At 48.1% G+C, this 13753-nt stretch overlaps 1 protein-coding gene across 1 annotated transcript in view; it reads right to left on the bottom strand.

Annotated features, from left to right (window-relative positions):
• B4galt5 (beta-1,4-galactosyltransferase 5) overlaps positions 1-7309 on the bottom strand; it is a 76850-nt gene extending 69541 nt beyond the window's left edge. Inside the window, exon 1 of the mRNA XM_047540867.1 lies at positions 7027-7309. Coding sequence (XP_047396823.1) covers positions 7027-7141 — 115 coding nt within the window. The 5' untranslated portion in view covers positions 7142-7309. The remainder of the gene's footprint in view (positions 1-7026) is intronic.
• Positions 7310-13753: the final 6444 nt, after the last annotated feature.

Below are 13753 nucleotides of genomic sequence, written 5' to 3'. Positions count from 1 at the left end.
ATAAAAAATAATAAACAGTCGTGCTTACCAGTACACCCCCGTGAACTTAAGTCTTAGACACAGCCCTGGGCCGCTTTGTCTGCGCTCTCCTGCACCCGCCTGTTCACCGCAGCCCAGGCCAACGCCAGGAGAGTTGTTCATAATTGATGCTGTAACTAAGGCACCTCAGAAACAATGGCCGGCTCCCTTCTGCTGGCAGCAAAGTACTTGGGCATCTCAAACCTGAAAAGGAGGGGAACAATGCCCAGGAGCAAATAATTGTTCACTCCAACTAACAAAAGGAGGGGGAAGGAGAGAGGACTTTGAGAGAAGCAGCACTGTGAATAATTGAATGTGATTCCCATGCTTGGGAAAACACGGACTCCCCAGCACTGGCAGGAGTCGGGATGCTCCTCAATACAAAGCCACCATATAAAAAGAATTACTGGGTCAAAACGTAGTATCCATTTCATTTAACATCCAACTACCTAGAGGACTGAGGTAATGAGTCCAGGGCTCTATTTCGTGCTTAAAAGCTGAAGTGTGAAGCTGGAGCAAAGGACTGACTTTGCAAATTAAAATTTAAAAGGATTACCCTGAGGACAAAAGAGGCCTGAAAAGAAAAAGGGGGAAAAAAATATATTCTTACCACCCCAGAGACAGTCCCATGAAATTCTTCAAGTTCTTCCCTTTGACCAAAACAACACACCTTCTTTTTTTCCCCTTTCTTTGTCAAAATGATTTCCAGGACAGACTTCGTGCAGAAATTTAAAGACCTGTATTCCCAGGGAAATGTCCTAAAGAAACAGCACTGCTCTCTGGGGGTTCTTCGTTCACCCCAAAGACTGAGGCTGTGTGCCTGAAGCTGCCAGGGCCCTGGCCACTCTGCAGCTGCACAGAAGCTGGCTCTGCACTCCAGGAAGGGAGGAGGGGAATTCTCAGTCCCACCTTTAAAAATGGCATTCCTTAGCCAGGGGTGGTAGTGCACACCTGTAATCCCAGCAACTCAGGAGGCCGAGGCAGGAGCACTGCAGGTTCAAGGTCAGCCCTGGGAATCTTAGTGAGACCTTGTCTCAAAATATCTCCAAATTAAAAAAAAAAACAGCTGGGCGGGGGGGAGCGCAGAGATAGGGGATGTAGCTCAATGGTAAAGCTCCCCTAGGTCCAGTCCCCAGTACCAGGAAAAAAAGGGAGGTGGTTCCCAGAGCTGGGCCGCGTCTCCGTGGTGGAGTGCTTACTTGCCTAGCCCACAGGAAGTCCCGGGTTCCATCCCCAGCACTGCAAGCTCACAAAGAGCTGGGGAGGTCCTCACTAGGTAAAGGAGTCACCATCCTGCTTCTACCTCGAGCTCCAATCAAGTAACTCCAGATGTGGGAGGGACCCTGGGGTCCGGACTGTAGTCAAGCCTCTCGGTTCAAGAGAAGAGCAGACGAAGGCACATCAGGTTACTGGGCGGCACAGTGGGTTCTGAGCCTCTCACTTTACCGGCAGCATCGGAGCACCGGGGCCTTCGTGCCACGCTGTGCCACACCCCTTCCCAGGCAGGTCCCTCTTCACTCTGACCACCACCCTAAGAAGAGCAGCACCCTCTATCTGAGGAGCAAGAAAATTGATGTGCCTGCTCCGTCAGGGGGACGGGGTTGGCTGATTTTTCCGCCAAGTTTCACTCCTCTGCGCCAGTCCTCCCGTGGCCAGCAGGCCCTACCTGGCCTCCTACCTTCCCAAGCTCATCTACCCTTGGCCCCTCACTCACAAAACTCCAGCCAACCTCCACCCAAGCTGGCTCCTGTCTCAGAGTCCTCATGTGTACTGGGCACCCCATGGCACCCAAAACTTACGAGTGACTGGCTCTACCCCAGGTCAAACACCGCCTCTTCAAAAAGCTCTCCCAAGTCACTCCCAGCACAATCCAAAGTAGCCTGTATTACAGGTCTCCCCACCATAATAAAAGCACAAGTACAAAGCCCTTCTCCTAGAAGGGAAGTACCCTGATGAGACAGCTCCGCCTCACCCCTTCTAAAGCGCTCAGTTCCCAAAGCACATCTGACAAGAGGAGGTGCCACAAACACTATGCTAAGCAAGCAACAAACAGCTCTCCACATACCTCTCTCCCAGATCTGAACCCCATCTCACTAAGGGTCAGTATCTGCAACCGAGCACCTGATTACACTCTCCCTCCTATTTCCCTCTAATTTTTTCTTGTGATTAATCTTGTCTTTTCAACCATACCTGGGAATATCTTAATTCTCAAATTAGGGCAAGTTCATAACTCAACTTGGGTTCATATGATCATCTATGAAATGAAAACAGCAGTCAAATTTTAGAATCCACCCTGGAACTGCCAACTTGAAGACTTTTGTTAAATAAAGTAATAAAATTTCTTACTGTTTAAGTAAAAAAAAAAAAAAACAAACCCTGAATTCAAAGATCCCCCATATCTAGGAACAAGCAAAAACACTCAAATGTCAGACTAGCGACCACTGATCTTAAGATTCCTTTAACTTTCTCACCGTGGCAAAGGTGGGCGGACGTGCCTTCACTGGGGAGCATCAGAACCTGAAGGACAACTGTGCCTTCACTGATAGACACACAGCCGCCTGCTCCCTCCCCCAGACCCACGCCCAGTCTGCTGGCTTCCGATTGTGCCTCTAGACCTCGTTACTGCCACTTTCCCCACTCCTCTCCCAGGGCTCCCACGCATCCTCGCTTCTGGCCTGCTACAAGCCTGTGTGCCCCACACTACTGGATGCGTGCAACACATCTTCCAGCGTCGAAAAAGCACAAGATACAAGGCCACGAGAGGGCCGGCAGCACTGTGGCCTGCCACCACTTTGCATTTCTGTCCTCCCAGAGAGCTGGCCCGGTCAGCTCAGGGGTGAAAACAGGACTGGAGCAGAAGGTGCTCACTGACCAGAGTACCCATGTCCCAGAACAGTAACCCAGCCTGTTTGAACAGCTGCTTCCAAAGATTGTCCAGGGCTAGCCTGTTTTTACTATTAAACAAAATTTCAACTCCAAACCCAAGACCTTGCCTCCAAAATAGCAAAACCTCTACAGAGAGGGCACAAACCACCACCAAAATCCTGGTCAACAGTGGTGCTGCTGCTCAGTTGCATAACGCCAACCTGTTCTCCAAATATGGATTCCTTCCATGAAAGAATGCAGGACACTACACTCAAATATGTGAGCCAGTGTGTGGGGGTTGAGGGAAATTCAGAAGGTGGCTTTAGCAGGATGACGTTCTTTAATTGTCTAAAATGAAATAACCCACATTTCCCCATATACATTTTGTGCAAGAAAAGCCCAAGCATTAAGTGCACTGAGGTGATCAGAGGGCATTTTTGTGTAAAGGAAAAAAAAAGTCAATTTTCATGATATACGTGACTGGGGGAAATATGAAAATTTCTAGTGGTTATTAGAAAAAATGGTATTTGATCATATAAAATACATATCTTCTCTAAAATCTCAGGTCCAATATTTGTATAGCATATAAATGAACCCTCAGCCTTCTATACACTAAACATTTCCCTAGCTCTATTGAAGTATGATTTTTTTCAAAGCTAACTAAAAGCTCTACTAAGATGCAGTTCTAGCTTTTCAAAAACAGCTTCATTTTTTGTTTTTTGAAGTATCAGATCAGAGAAGTCAAGTGACTTGCTCAAGGTCATTTGATCAAGTCAGGTGAAATTAGAATTCCTGCTTCCGGCCTTCTAAAACCCAGTCATAAATCAAACTTTTCTTGGAACTAAGGTCACCAAAAAAAAAAAAAAAAAAATCAGTCATTTCCTTTCTTCAGCAATCAAAGAACAAGAGAAAAATAGTTTAAATGGGGCTGGGGAGATAGCTCAGCTGGTAGAGTGCTTGCCTCGAAAGCACAAGGCCCTGAGTTCAATCCCCAGTACCGCAAAAAAAAAAAAAAAAAAAAAAAATAGTTTAAATGGTAGAACAGAATTTTAATTAACAAAATTCTATTAATGTATAAACTACTACCCATAACCACACAATACTGGTTGCTGTGTTAACATTTGCAGAGGTCAGGAACCTGTACCCTGCCATATGATGGCACCATAAACCCTAAAGTCTTGAAATCAGCACTTTATATGTGTATTTATAAATGGTTCACACCTGTTATCTTTTAAAAGACCTGATCAGGCTACAATATTAGAAGTACTCTGAGCTCTTAGATTTCTTTTTAAGTTAAAGGGCCATAAATAAGTTCAAAGTTTTCTTCAGAACCCTGAAAGGAAGAGGGACGCCTCCACCCTCAGGTGACACACATGATCAGCGACAGGGCGACATCTGGGCACGTCCACGCACCTGACCGCCTTCCACTTTCTCTTTCAAATCCACTCTTCTCATACTTTCTGCCCATCCTTTTAATTTCTCCTAAACTGCTGATATAAAACACTACTTCTGAATTAATAAAAACATAATATCCAATGCAACCATATTTTAAAAATATTAACTGAATTGGGATGGGGATATTAGGGTACTTTGCATTTGTCACAAACACACTATAGTCACATTCAGGAATTTTCCTGGTACCTAATTTTTTAGGGGACATGGTACCACATTACCCCCATTTCACAGAAAACCCTCAAGTCCAAGAAAATTTCACCTTGTTCTCGATAACTGATCAACAATACTAAGAATTACAATCATCTCAAAACTACTAAGCCAATAGTTAGGCTGAAATTTTGTCTAGGCTGTACTAAACACAAATAACTTTAAAACTCTTATTGGAGCTTACGTGCTTTTTCTCATCCCAAATTCAAGCCTACCTATTTCTGAATACAGCTGGACTCTTGGAGGGATGATTTCTCTTTGTCCTTGAGCACATGGCCACAAGTTTTACAAAACAAATCAAGAGCAAGAACCGGAAAAAAAATTAAACTGGGAGGAAATACAAGTCTGCCACTTTCCATGGCGCCAGAAAACAGAAGTATCATTATCTGCAAGGGTTTTAGACCAAACTATATGAAACAGTTACTATATGCTGTTTTGACCTACAAACGGAATTTCATGTGGTTCAAACCAATATATTTTCTAAGCTCATTTTAATAACTGTCTCAAATAAGGTCTTCATATCCCAAGGTACATAAAACCTTGTATTCCTCCAGGCTGCCCTAATCTTTTGGAAGCATCTGCCTCCCCAGTCCAAAGCTAGACATTTGAAAAATTAAGTTCATTAACAACAGAGGCTAGAACAAACAGCTGAATCTAACAGCAGTTGTGTGAAGCCCTCCACATCCTTTTTACTGTTCCTCTTTCCCACTAACAGAACCAAGACCTAAATATATCTGCCTTTGCAAACGCATATCCAAGGAGATGGTAATGAAAACCAAAGTGCTTTACATCCTTCAGTGACACGAGATATGGCATGGAAATAGCACATCTATTCACGCAGGGGTTCCACGGACCAAAAGCCTACAACTGGGGAACCCTGATTAATCCTAAGTTTCATTTCTGTTAGAGAGTCTGGCTCCTAACCTTTCCAATCAAAAGGGTGATTATCTTCTCAATGGGACATAGTTTCCCCTTTAGATACAGCTGACTTATGGAGCCAGACCAGAAATATGTATCACTTTCACAAAAGGAGGGAAAAAATGGCTCTAAGACTACCTTTAGGTCCCAATCCACCATTTCACACCCACTTTTATGAGAATGTAATATCTGATATGCTAATGAATTATTTTCTCAATTAATTCCACTAATTAGTTATCTATTCTTGTTCTGCCAGAATCCCTATCCTTTTACATCTACTCATCAAGTGCCAACAAGCTATGCACTGTACCTCCCTAGAGGCATGCATTTCCCTAAGACTGGGTAAATGGTTAGGGTAATCTGATGCTGCCTGTTCCATCTTCCCAGATCCAGTTTACAGTACCAAATATCAATATTAACCACCAAGGGAAATATGCTTTTTAAGATAATCAGGAAAGAATCTCCTGCTGTATCTGGAAATTTCTCTGTTCAGCCAGTTCAGAATTGGCAGTCAACAGACAATGGCACTAGTTACTACAATACTAAAAGGCGTTCTCCCTACAGTTAAACCATCACCTCTAACACCCAAATAATCCAGAAATTTTTAGGAGAATTTTCTCTTCCTGTTCCACCCCCAACAGCAAGCATCTTCTGCTCATTTTTCGCCCAACACTGAGGTTTTCTCTAGAGTTCCATGGCGATGCCAAGTCAGGTAATACATTCCTTAAATCTTCCAACGACTCCCTTCTTTACTGAAACTCACATATCATCAAAGATTTTACTCTTTTGAAAACTCTTATGCATCAGGTATAGTGATAAGAGCTTTAAAAAGCATTCATCTACTTCTACCCTTAAAACCTTATGGGATTGGGACTTGTACCCCCATTTTACAGAGGAGAAAAGCTGAGGCTGGGTCACCTGCCCAAGGTCACCCCGGGCAGGGGCTGGGATCCCAGTCTGACCCCAGCGTCCTCTGTCCCCCACGCCTGCTGTCTGATGAAGTCGGTGCGGGAGGGGTGTCCGCTCCCAGGCGGTCTTCCCTTTAAAGGCCAAGCCTGAGCAGAACCGGTGCCGGTCCCTCCGCTCCAGCTCCCCCACCTCCACCTGGCCGCGCTCCCCGGGGCCCCGGCCCAGTCCCTGCTCTAGGGCCCACTCAAACTTCCCCGGGTCCCCAACGAGGACCATCCGGCACCGCGGAGCCTCCTCTTTCCCACCCGCCAGGTTGGGCGCGGGCGGAGAGGAAGAAAGGGGAGCGCGGACGACACCCCTGCCCCGCGCTCCGACTGGAGGACCCGGGGCCGGGCGCGGGCGCGGCGGACCTGCGCCCGGGCACCGGCGGCCGGGGGCTCGGGGCGGCGGCGCGCCCGGAGGATGCGCGGGAGGTGGGGCGCTGCGGCCGGCGCCGGTGCGCGGAATGCCGGGAGCCGGGCCCGGGCGGCGCGGGGCGCGGGAAGGGGTCCCGCGGGGCGGCGCGGGGCGCGGCTCCGGAGCCGGGCGCGCAGGGCGGGGAGGCGCGCGGGCTCGGGCCGCGCGGGGGTCGGCGCCGCGGGGCAGCCCGCCTACCTAAGCCGGGCGCCACATAGACGAAGTAGAGCAGCGAGGACGACAGCGAGAAGAAGAAGAGCGCGGCGAGCAGCGAGCGGCGCGGCAGCCGCAGCAGCCCCCGGCGGGCGCGCATGCTGCAGCCGGGCGGCCGCTCCAAGGCCGGGCCTGCTCCCGCCGCTCCCGTGCGCCGCCGCCTGGGCCTCGGCCGCCGCCTCCCGGGCCTCGCGGGCCGCCGCCGCCGCCGCCGCCGCCTCGCCGCTCCCAGCCGCTGGCCGCCGCGGGCCGGGCCACATGAAGCGGGCGGGGGCCGCGCGGCCCGGAGCGAGCGCGGCGGCGGGGGCGGGGCGGGCGGCCGCGCGGGGGCGGGGGGCGGGGCCAGCGCCGCCGGGCACCGTCGCAAAAGACCCGCGCGCGCGCTCGCCGCCCGACCCCCGGCGCCCCCGCGGCGGCGCGGCGGCCGCGGGGAACGTCGCCAAATGTCGACAGCCCCTCTCCCCGCGCGGCCACAGCCCAGGCTGGAGGGGAGCGTCTCTCCAGTGCCCGCCCGCTCCGCGCCCGGGCGCCTCTAGAAGGTGGCCAAGGGGCCGTCTGCAAAGGCTGGCGCGTCGGGCAGCCCACTGCGGCAGAGGAACGGGACTGTAGGCCGGGGGTCGGCCTGGCCTGCGTCTCGTTCAGTCGTTCATTCATTCAGTTCACGCTTTGTTTATGGAATGCCAGATGCAGTTGTTGGTGCCGAGAACAAAACAGATAAAATCTCGTCTTCTTTGAACTCACATTCATGTGGAGGAGAATAAACTCAAATCAATGCATAATGATCTGGTACTGATAGCAGATATGAGCAAAATAAAACAGGAGAACGTGTTGGCCACAGGCTAGAGTAGACAAGGCAGGTCTCCCCAAACGGCGAACGTCAGCTGAGACCGAAGAGCGAGAAGGAACCAGCTTAAAGTGAGGAAAAGCACTACCACCAGGGGGAACGGCAGCGGCAAAGGCCCTGAGGTAGGAGAGGCACACTGGCCCCCGGGTGAATCCAAGGCCGGCATGCACAAAATCAAGGGCCGTAGGAAGACAGGTGCACATCCCACAGAACAAGTACAGATGAGGAGACTGACATTGCTATAGGAGAAGCAAGTCACCCCCTCCCCTGGAGACTGGCCTGTCTCCCAAGGCAACCTTGACCACTGATGGGGAACTGCTTCATGTTCTGTCTGGACCCCCAGCTCATTCTGTAGGCAGGTTGGTGTCCTACCCCATCGCTTTAGCACCGGACCATTCTGAACACAGCACCTCAAGACCAGAGTTGATCCAGAGCAGCTCAGAAGGTAGTGAGCAATAGCTGAAGACCCGTGGGGAGAGGCGGTAGCACCCACACCAGCTTCAAGAAGCTCCCAGAGGGATCTAAGATGCAAGTGTCCCCCATGTGGACACATCTGAAACCAGGGCCCTGACCTGGAGTGCCAGAGCCAGGGGGAGAACTCTTCAGGGATTCTGTGAGAACCAGAAACAACTCTATGTTCCTAAAGCGATTTTTACACTGTTAACTTGACCCTTTTAAGGGGGCGCTCTAGAGCCAGATTGCCCAGGTTCTTTAGCTCCTAGCTCTTCCATTCTTAGCTGTGCGGCCTTAAGCAACTTACTTAAACTCTCTGTGCCTCAATACAATGGGCATGTCATTAGTAGTGACCATATGAGGTGCTTGTGAGGATCTGAGCATACAGGCAATGCCTAGGACATCGTAAATGCACATAGGTCTCACCTTATCCAACAGCCCCGGGAAATGGGACGGGAGAGAAGTGGTTTTAAAAAGAGAAGCAGGGATTTTTGATTCAGATAGAAGTGGGATCAGCTCTTGACTTGGCCTAAGCTGACTGTGTGACCTCGAGCAAACCACTTACCTCTGAGTTTCTGTTCATTTCATTTCAGCCCAGGGCTGCCCACCCCACAGGGATGTGAGTGGATTATGTGAGGTAGTGCAGGAAAGGCCGTGGACCAGAATCCCTAAACTAATCCAACTTTGAATACTTTTCCTGTAGCCAATATAATCATCCTTTTTAACACCCATGTCTAAGAAACATTTTTAAATGCACAGAAAAGTTGAAAGAACAATACAAGGAACACTTGCACACTCTGCACCTGAATTCAACAATTATTATCCTTACAAAGTGCTATGGCACATGCCTGTAATCCCAGCAAGTCTGGAGGCTGAGACAGGAGGATCACAAATGTGAGGCCGGTCCAGGCAATTTAGCAAGACCCTGTCTCAAAATAAAAATATGAAAAGGACTATGGATAAAGTTCAGTGGGAGAGTGCCCCTGGGCTCAATTTCCAGTGCTAGGGGAAAAAGAAAAAGTAAATTAGCAATGATATCACAAGATCCTTCTAACATCCAGTCTATTCTGGATAGACAGAAGCCAGGAGGTCTTGCCATATCTAGAGTAAATGCTGATGACCAGTCCCTGTTACATCTCTCCCTTTTTTCCCTCCCCTTTGGCAGTACTGGGGACTGAACCAAGGAGAATTCTACCTCTGAACTACATCCCCAGCTCTTTTTGTCTTATTTTATTTTGAGTCAGGATCTGGCGGGATCGAACTCGCAATCTTCCTGCCTCAGCCTCCCACGTAGCTGGGATTACAGGCCTGCCAGTTGGTTGTACTTTTAAATGGAGAAGAAGATGGATGCTGGGGTTCCTATCTCAAACCCCTTCCTCACACTCCTTTTTCGCCTCCACGTGGCTTCCAGCTCACCCAGGTATTCACTCCTTTTCCCTGGGCTGCTCAGTCCCGCAGGCAAACAGACTCATTGCATCTGCTCCCTGTGCGAGTGTCACCAACCCCAGGACTTCCCTGACCCTGGCCTCTCCATCCACGCCCTGGCCCACCTGTGGCTCTCTGTGACACTTTTCATCGCCTGGCATCCCACGGTACAGGGACCTGTTTACTTGTTCATGTTTGTCCTCAAGACACACTAAGCTTCCCACAGGCAGGGATTTCGTTTCATTCTCTGCCATATTTTTGCACATAACAGTGCCCAGTGGCCAGTAGGTGCTCAATAATTGTTGAAGAAATGCTGGAAGGACACCAGATGTGCCCTGAGCGCATGCGGGGCACGGCGGAGGCAGAGATGACTAAGCGGAGGTTCCTGTAGGCTAGCTGTGGGATGGTGGGGAAGTGAGCCAGAGCAGGACTTGTTGAGCTGGCGTTGGGGAAAGGCAACCTGAGGGATTCTAGATTGACTTGGAAGGGACGTCAGACAGATTTGCTCAAGGGGCAGTGAGGGGGGCCTGGCTGGCTGGAGCAGCTGGTCCCTGCAAGGAACAGGAAGAGGTGAGGATGAGACCGCAGGACGCTGACCCTGGGGCTCAGCAGGCCCCTGGAGCCAGCCAGATCTGGTGACCATCTGGTCCTGCCTCTTCCTTGCCTTCCTCTTTCATCCTCACCAGTTAAATGCTTCACCTCCCTGGACCTTCATTTCCACGTCTGTGAAATGGAGATCATACAGTTCCTTCCCCCAGGGTTGCCATGAGGATTTGGGAGGGAGTCCATACAGTACCTGGCATGTAACAGGTGCTCAATCCCTGGGGGCCATTGCTATTTTTGTGATCTTTCCTGTGAGCTGTACAGAGCTCTTGGAGGTTCTGGAGCAGGGGAGTGGCCTAAAGAAAGGGAGGTCCCTGGACAGATCTCAGAAGAGCTTAGTTGAGCTTCCTGTGCTTTTAAATGCCCAACTGCAGGCTGGTCCATCCAAACACAAAGAAAAGGATCCAGCCTAAAGGCAAAAATCACAAGCAACATGGTGCCCTGTTCACCCCTTCAGACTCTCCTAGAGAAGGTTCCAGGTCCACACCCTGAGGACGCCATTGCATGATCTATAAACACGCAGAAGTAAGATAACATCACAGAGTGGTGACTATCAGTTCAAACTCCAGGAGTAGTAGCAGATAAAGAGCTCGGGCATGCAGATAACTGCTCGCCAGGTCCCAGCAGCCACCAGGGGCTCCCGCCAGCAACTCCTGAGGGCTGAACATTGGTTGACCACGAGGTTCACCCTAATAACCTCCAACTGAGCTATGGCTAGCCAGCCCCTCTCAGGAGAAACAAGACTCAGAGCAGAAGGAACATGTCACTTCCTGCCAGCATCTTTAAAAACCAGTGACTCTATGCCGCTCTTTTCCCTCTACCAAATAATCATCATGTTCCACAGAGCAGCTGAGTTCCAGAACAAGAAGGAAACTCCTCCAACTGCCTTGGGCCAGTGCTGAGCTCATAGCATGAACAAGAAAGAAAACTTTAAGCTTCAGATATAGGGGCTGTTTGTTACTGTGGCATAACCTGGCATATCCTAGCTAATTATGAATGTACTGTTTTGCAACTTGCTTTCTCTTGACATCATTTCTATAAGACATATCCATAATGACACATGAAAAGAGTTTATTCATTTCCACTGCTATATAATATTTCATCATATAACTAGGTCACACTTTTTAAAATCACTTTTCTGATGAGGTCTATTTAAGTAATTTACAATTTTTTTTCTTCTTAGTTTTCATAGATCTGTAGCCACAATTCAAACCTTAGACAAATATATAAACTTAAAGTTGTTTCACAATTTATTTGACAACAAGACCTGGCCTTAAAGGACAGAAAGCTATTTATAATCATTATCCCACTTAATACGAATATTTATATGTTCCCACTGAGGAAATATTTAAATTTATGCTTAAAGGATAATACAATATCTAGTGAATACACCATATTACCTTTCAAGTTCTCAGAATTTCTAAATTTTAAAACACATCTAGGGCTGGGGAGATAGCTCAGTTGGTAGAGAGTTTGCCTCACAAGCACAGGGCCCTGGGTTCAATCCCCAGCACACAAAAAACACATCTAGCCCTAGTGTTTGGATGAGGGATGCCGGTCCAGCACAAACCTTGCTGCAGTGTCTTTCTGAGCAGAACAGACATTCCAAAGATACCCTTGACTACAGTCCAACTTATGCTCTTCTAAAACTTTTTCTAATTCCCCTGCCTTTGAATCTACTTGGGATTGTGAATCTCTTGCTGCAAAGAGAAATAGATGGAGCCAGGCAAGGTGGAGCACACCTGTAATCCCAGCGCTTGGGAGGCTGAGGCAGGAGGATCTCGAGTTCAAGACCAGCCTCAGCAGTGTAGTGAAACTCTAAGCAACTTAGTGAGACCCTGTCTCAAAATTTTAAAAAAAGGGGGCTGGGAATGTGCCTCAGTGGTTAAGTGGTTAAGTGAATTCAATTATTGTTACAAAAAAAAAAAAAAGGAAGGAAGGAAGGCAGGAAGGAAGAAAAAGAGAAAGAAAGGGAGGAAAAGGTGGAATTGACACGTATGCCTGCTGAGGAACTGCAGCTTCTGAGAAAATAAGAGTAATGATGATGACGGTGCCACCTGGGTGCCAGGAGTCAGCTGGACTTTTCTGGACCACCTAACACCTATCCACCTGACTTCTGCAACAGTCCCAACTTCTTCCTCCCCTTCCTTAAATTCCACATGGCTACATTTCACATGTCCTTAAGGGCAAAAATTCGGTTTTAATCCTTACACTCCCGGTGCCTCAATAAGTGTCTGGCGTATGCCAGGTGTTTAGTAAATATTGGTCAAATAAAGGAACAAATGAGCTACTTATGAATTCAGTTGAGACTGCTATAAGAAAAAATATACCAAAAAACTCCAAACATTAAAAAAAAAGTTCAGGCTACATTTTCCCACTAGAACACTGGTAAGCAAAGTTCTTTTGTAAAAGGCAGATAGTAAATATTGTTGGTTTTAACAAGCTGTACAATCCCTGTCACAACTACTTAATTCTACTACTGTAGCACAAAAGCCACCATAGGTAGTAAGTAAAGAAATGTGCATAAAAGTCAATTTTTTGTTTTGTCTTTAAAGATTATTTTTATAAACCAGCACCCTTCCGTTTTTTTACCTATTTCTCTTACCAGATTAAGCTTCTTCAAACACAATTGGTATCACATCATTCGTCTACTCAAAACTCTAGTGGCTCTTGATAGTTTATAGAACTATTCGTAACCTTCATTTGGTCTTTAAGACCCTCCATGATCTGACCATGGTGCTTTTTAGCCCCTGCTTCTCTCCAACATGTAATGGAGCATGGACATGTCCAATTTCTGCTCTCTTCCAGCCCTCTGGTCCTCCGATGATTTCAGGATTTTGTACTGAAGAATGTGCTTAAGTAACATCCTGTGATTCCATACCACAGGGAGATCAGCCAACATTTCAGGAGTCTGCATGGTCAAGGGCTCAGGCAATGTTCCCGGAGCACATATGTGGCAGGGAGCTCAATCCTCAATCCACATCCCATAAATCCACTCAGGAGGGGTTTTGCTAACATTCCAAGTCCACACAGATAAGATATTCCATCATGATAAGAAAAGAGGTTCTGCAGACATTCAGTGATTTTATACCCAGGCAGGGGGTCTGTAAACAGTACAAAACTCAAGTCACAAGAAGGGGCTCTGTACACTTTCCATGATTAACTAGCTATTCTTCATAATTCTTTATACAAGAAGGAAAAGTTATTCTACTGCCCCCAAAAGCAGGAAGTACTCAGGAAACGTTTCATGATTTCATACCTAATAAGGAGGCTTGACGATGTTACATAGTGTACAGACAGAGACGGGCTGTGTAGACCTTTTGTAAAAGATTTCACACAACTGGCAATTCTAAAGCAGGAGCATACTCTTCAAACAATGAATGATTC

The sequence above is a fragment of the Sciurus carolinensis genome, chromosome 2 (genome assembly GCF_902686445.1).
Source record: "Sciurus carolinensis chromosome 2, mSciCar1.2, whole genome shotgun sequence".
NCBI lineage: Eukaryota > Metazoa > Chordata > Mammalia > Rodentia > Sciuridae > Sciurus > Sciurus carolinensis.
Note: the sequence above shows the minus strand (reverse complement) of the source record. Positions and strands in the feature narration are given on the sequence as shown.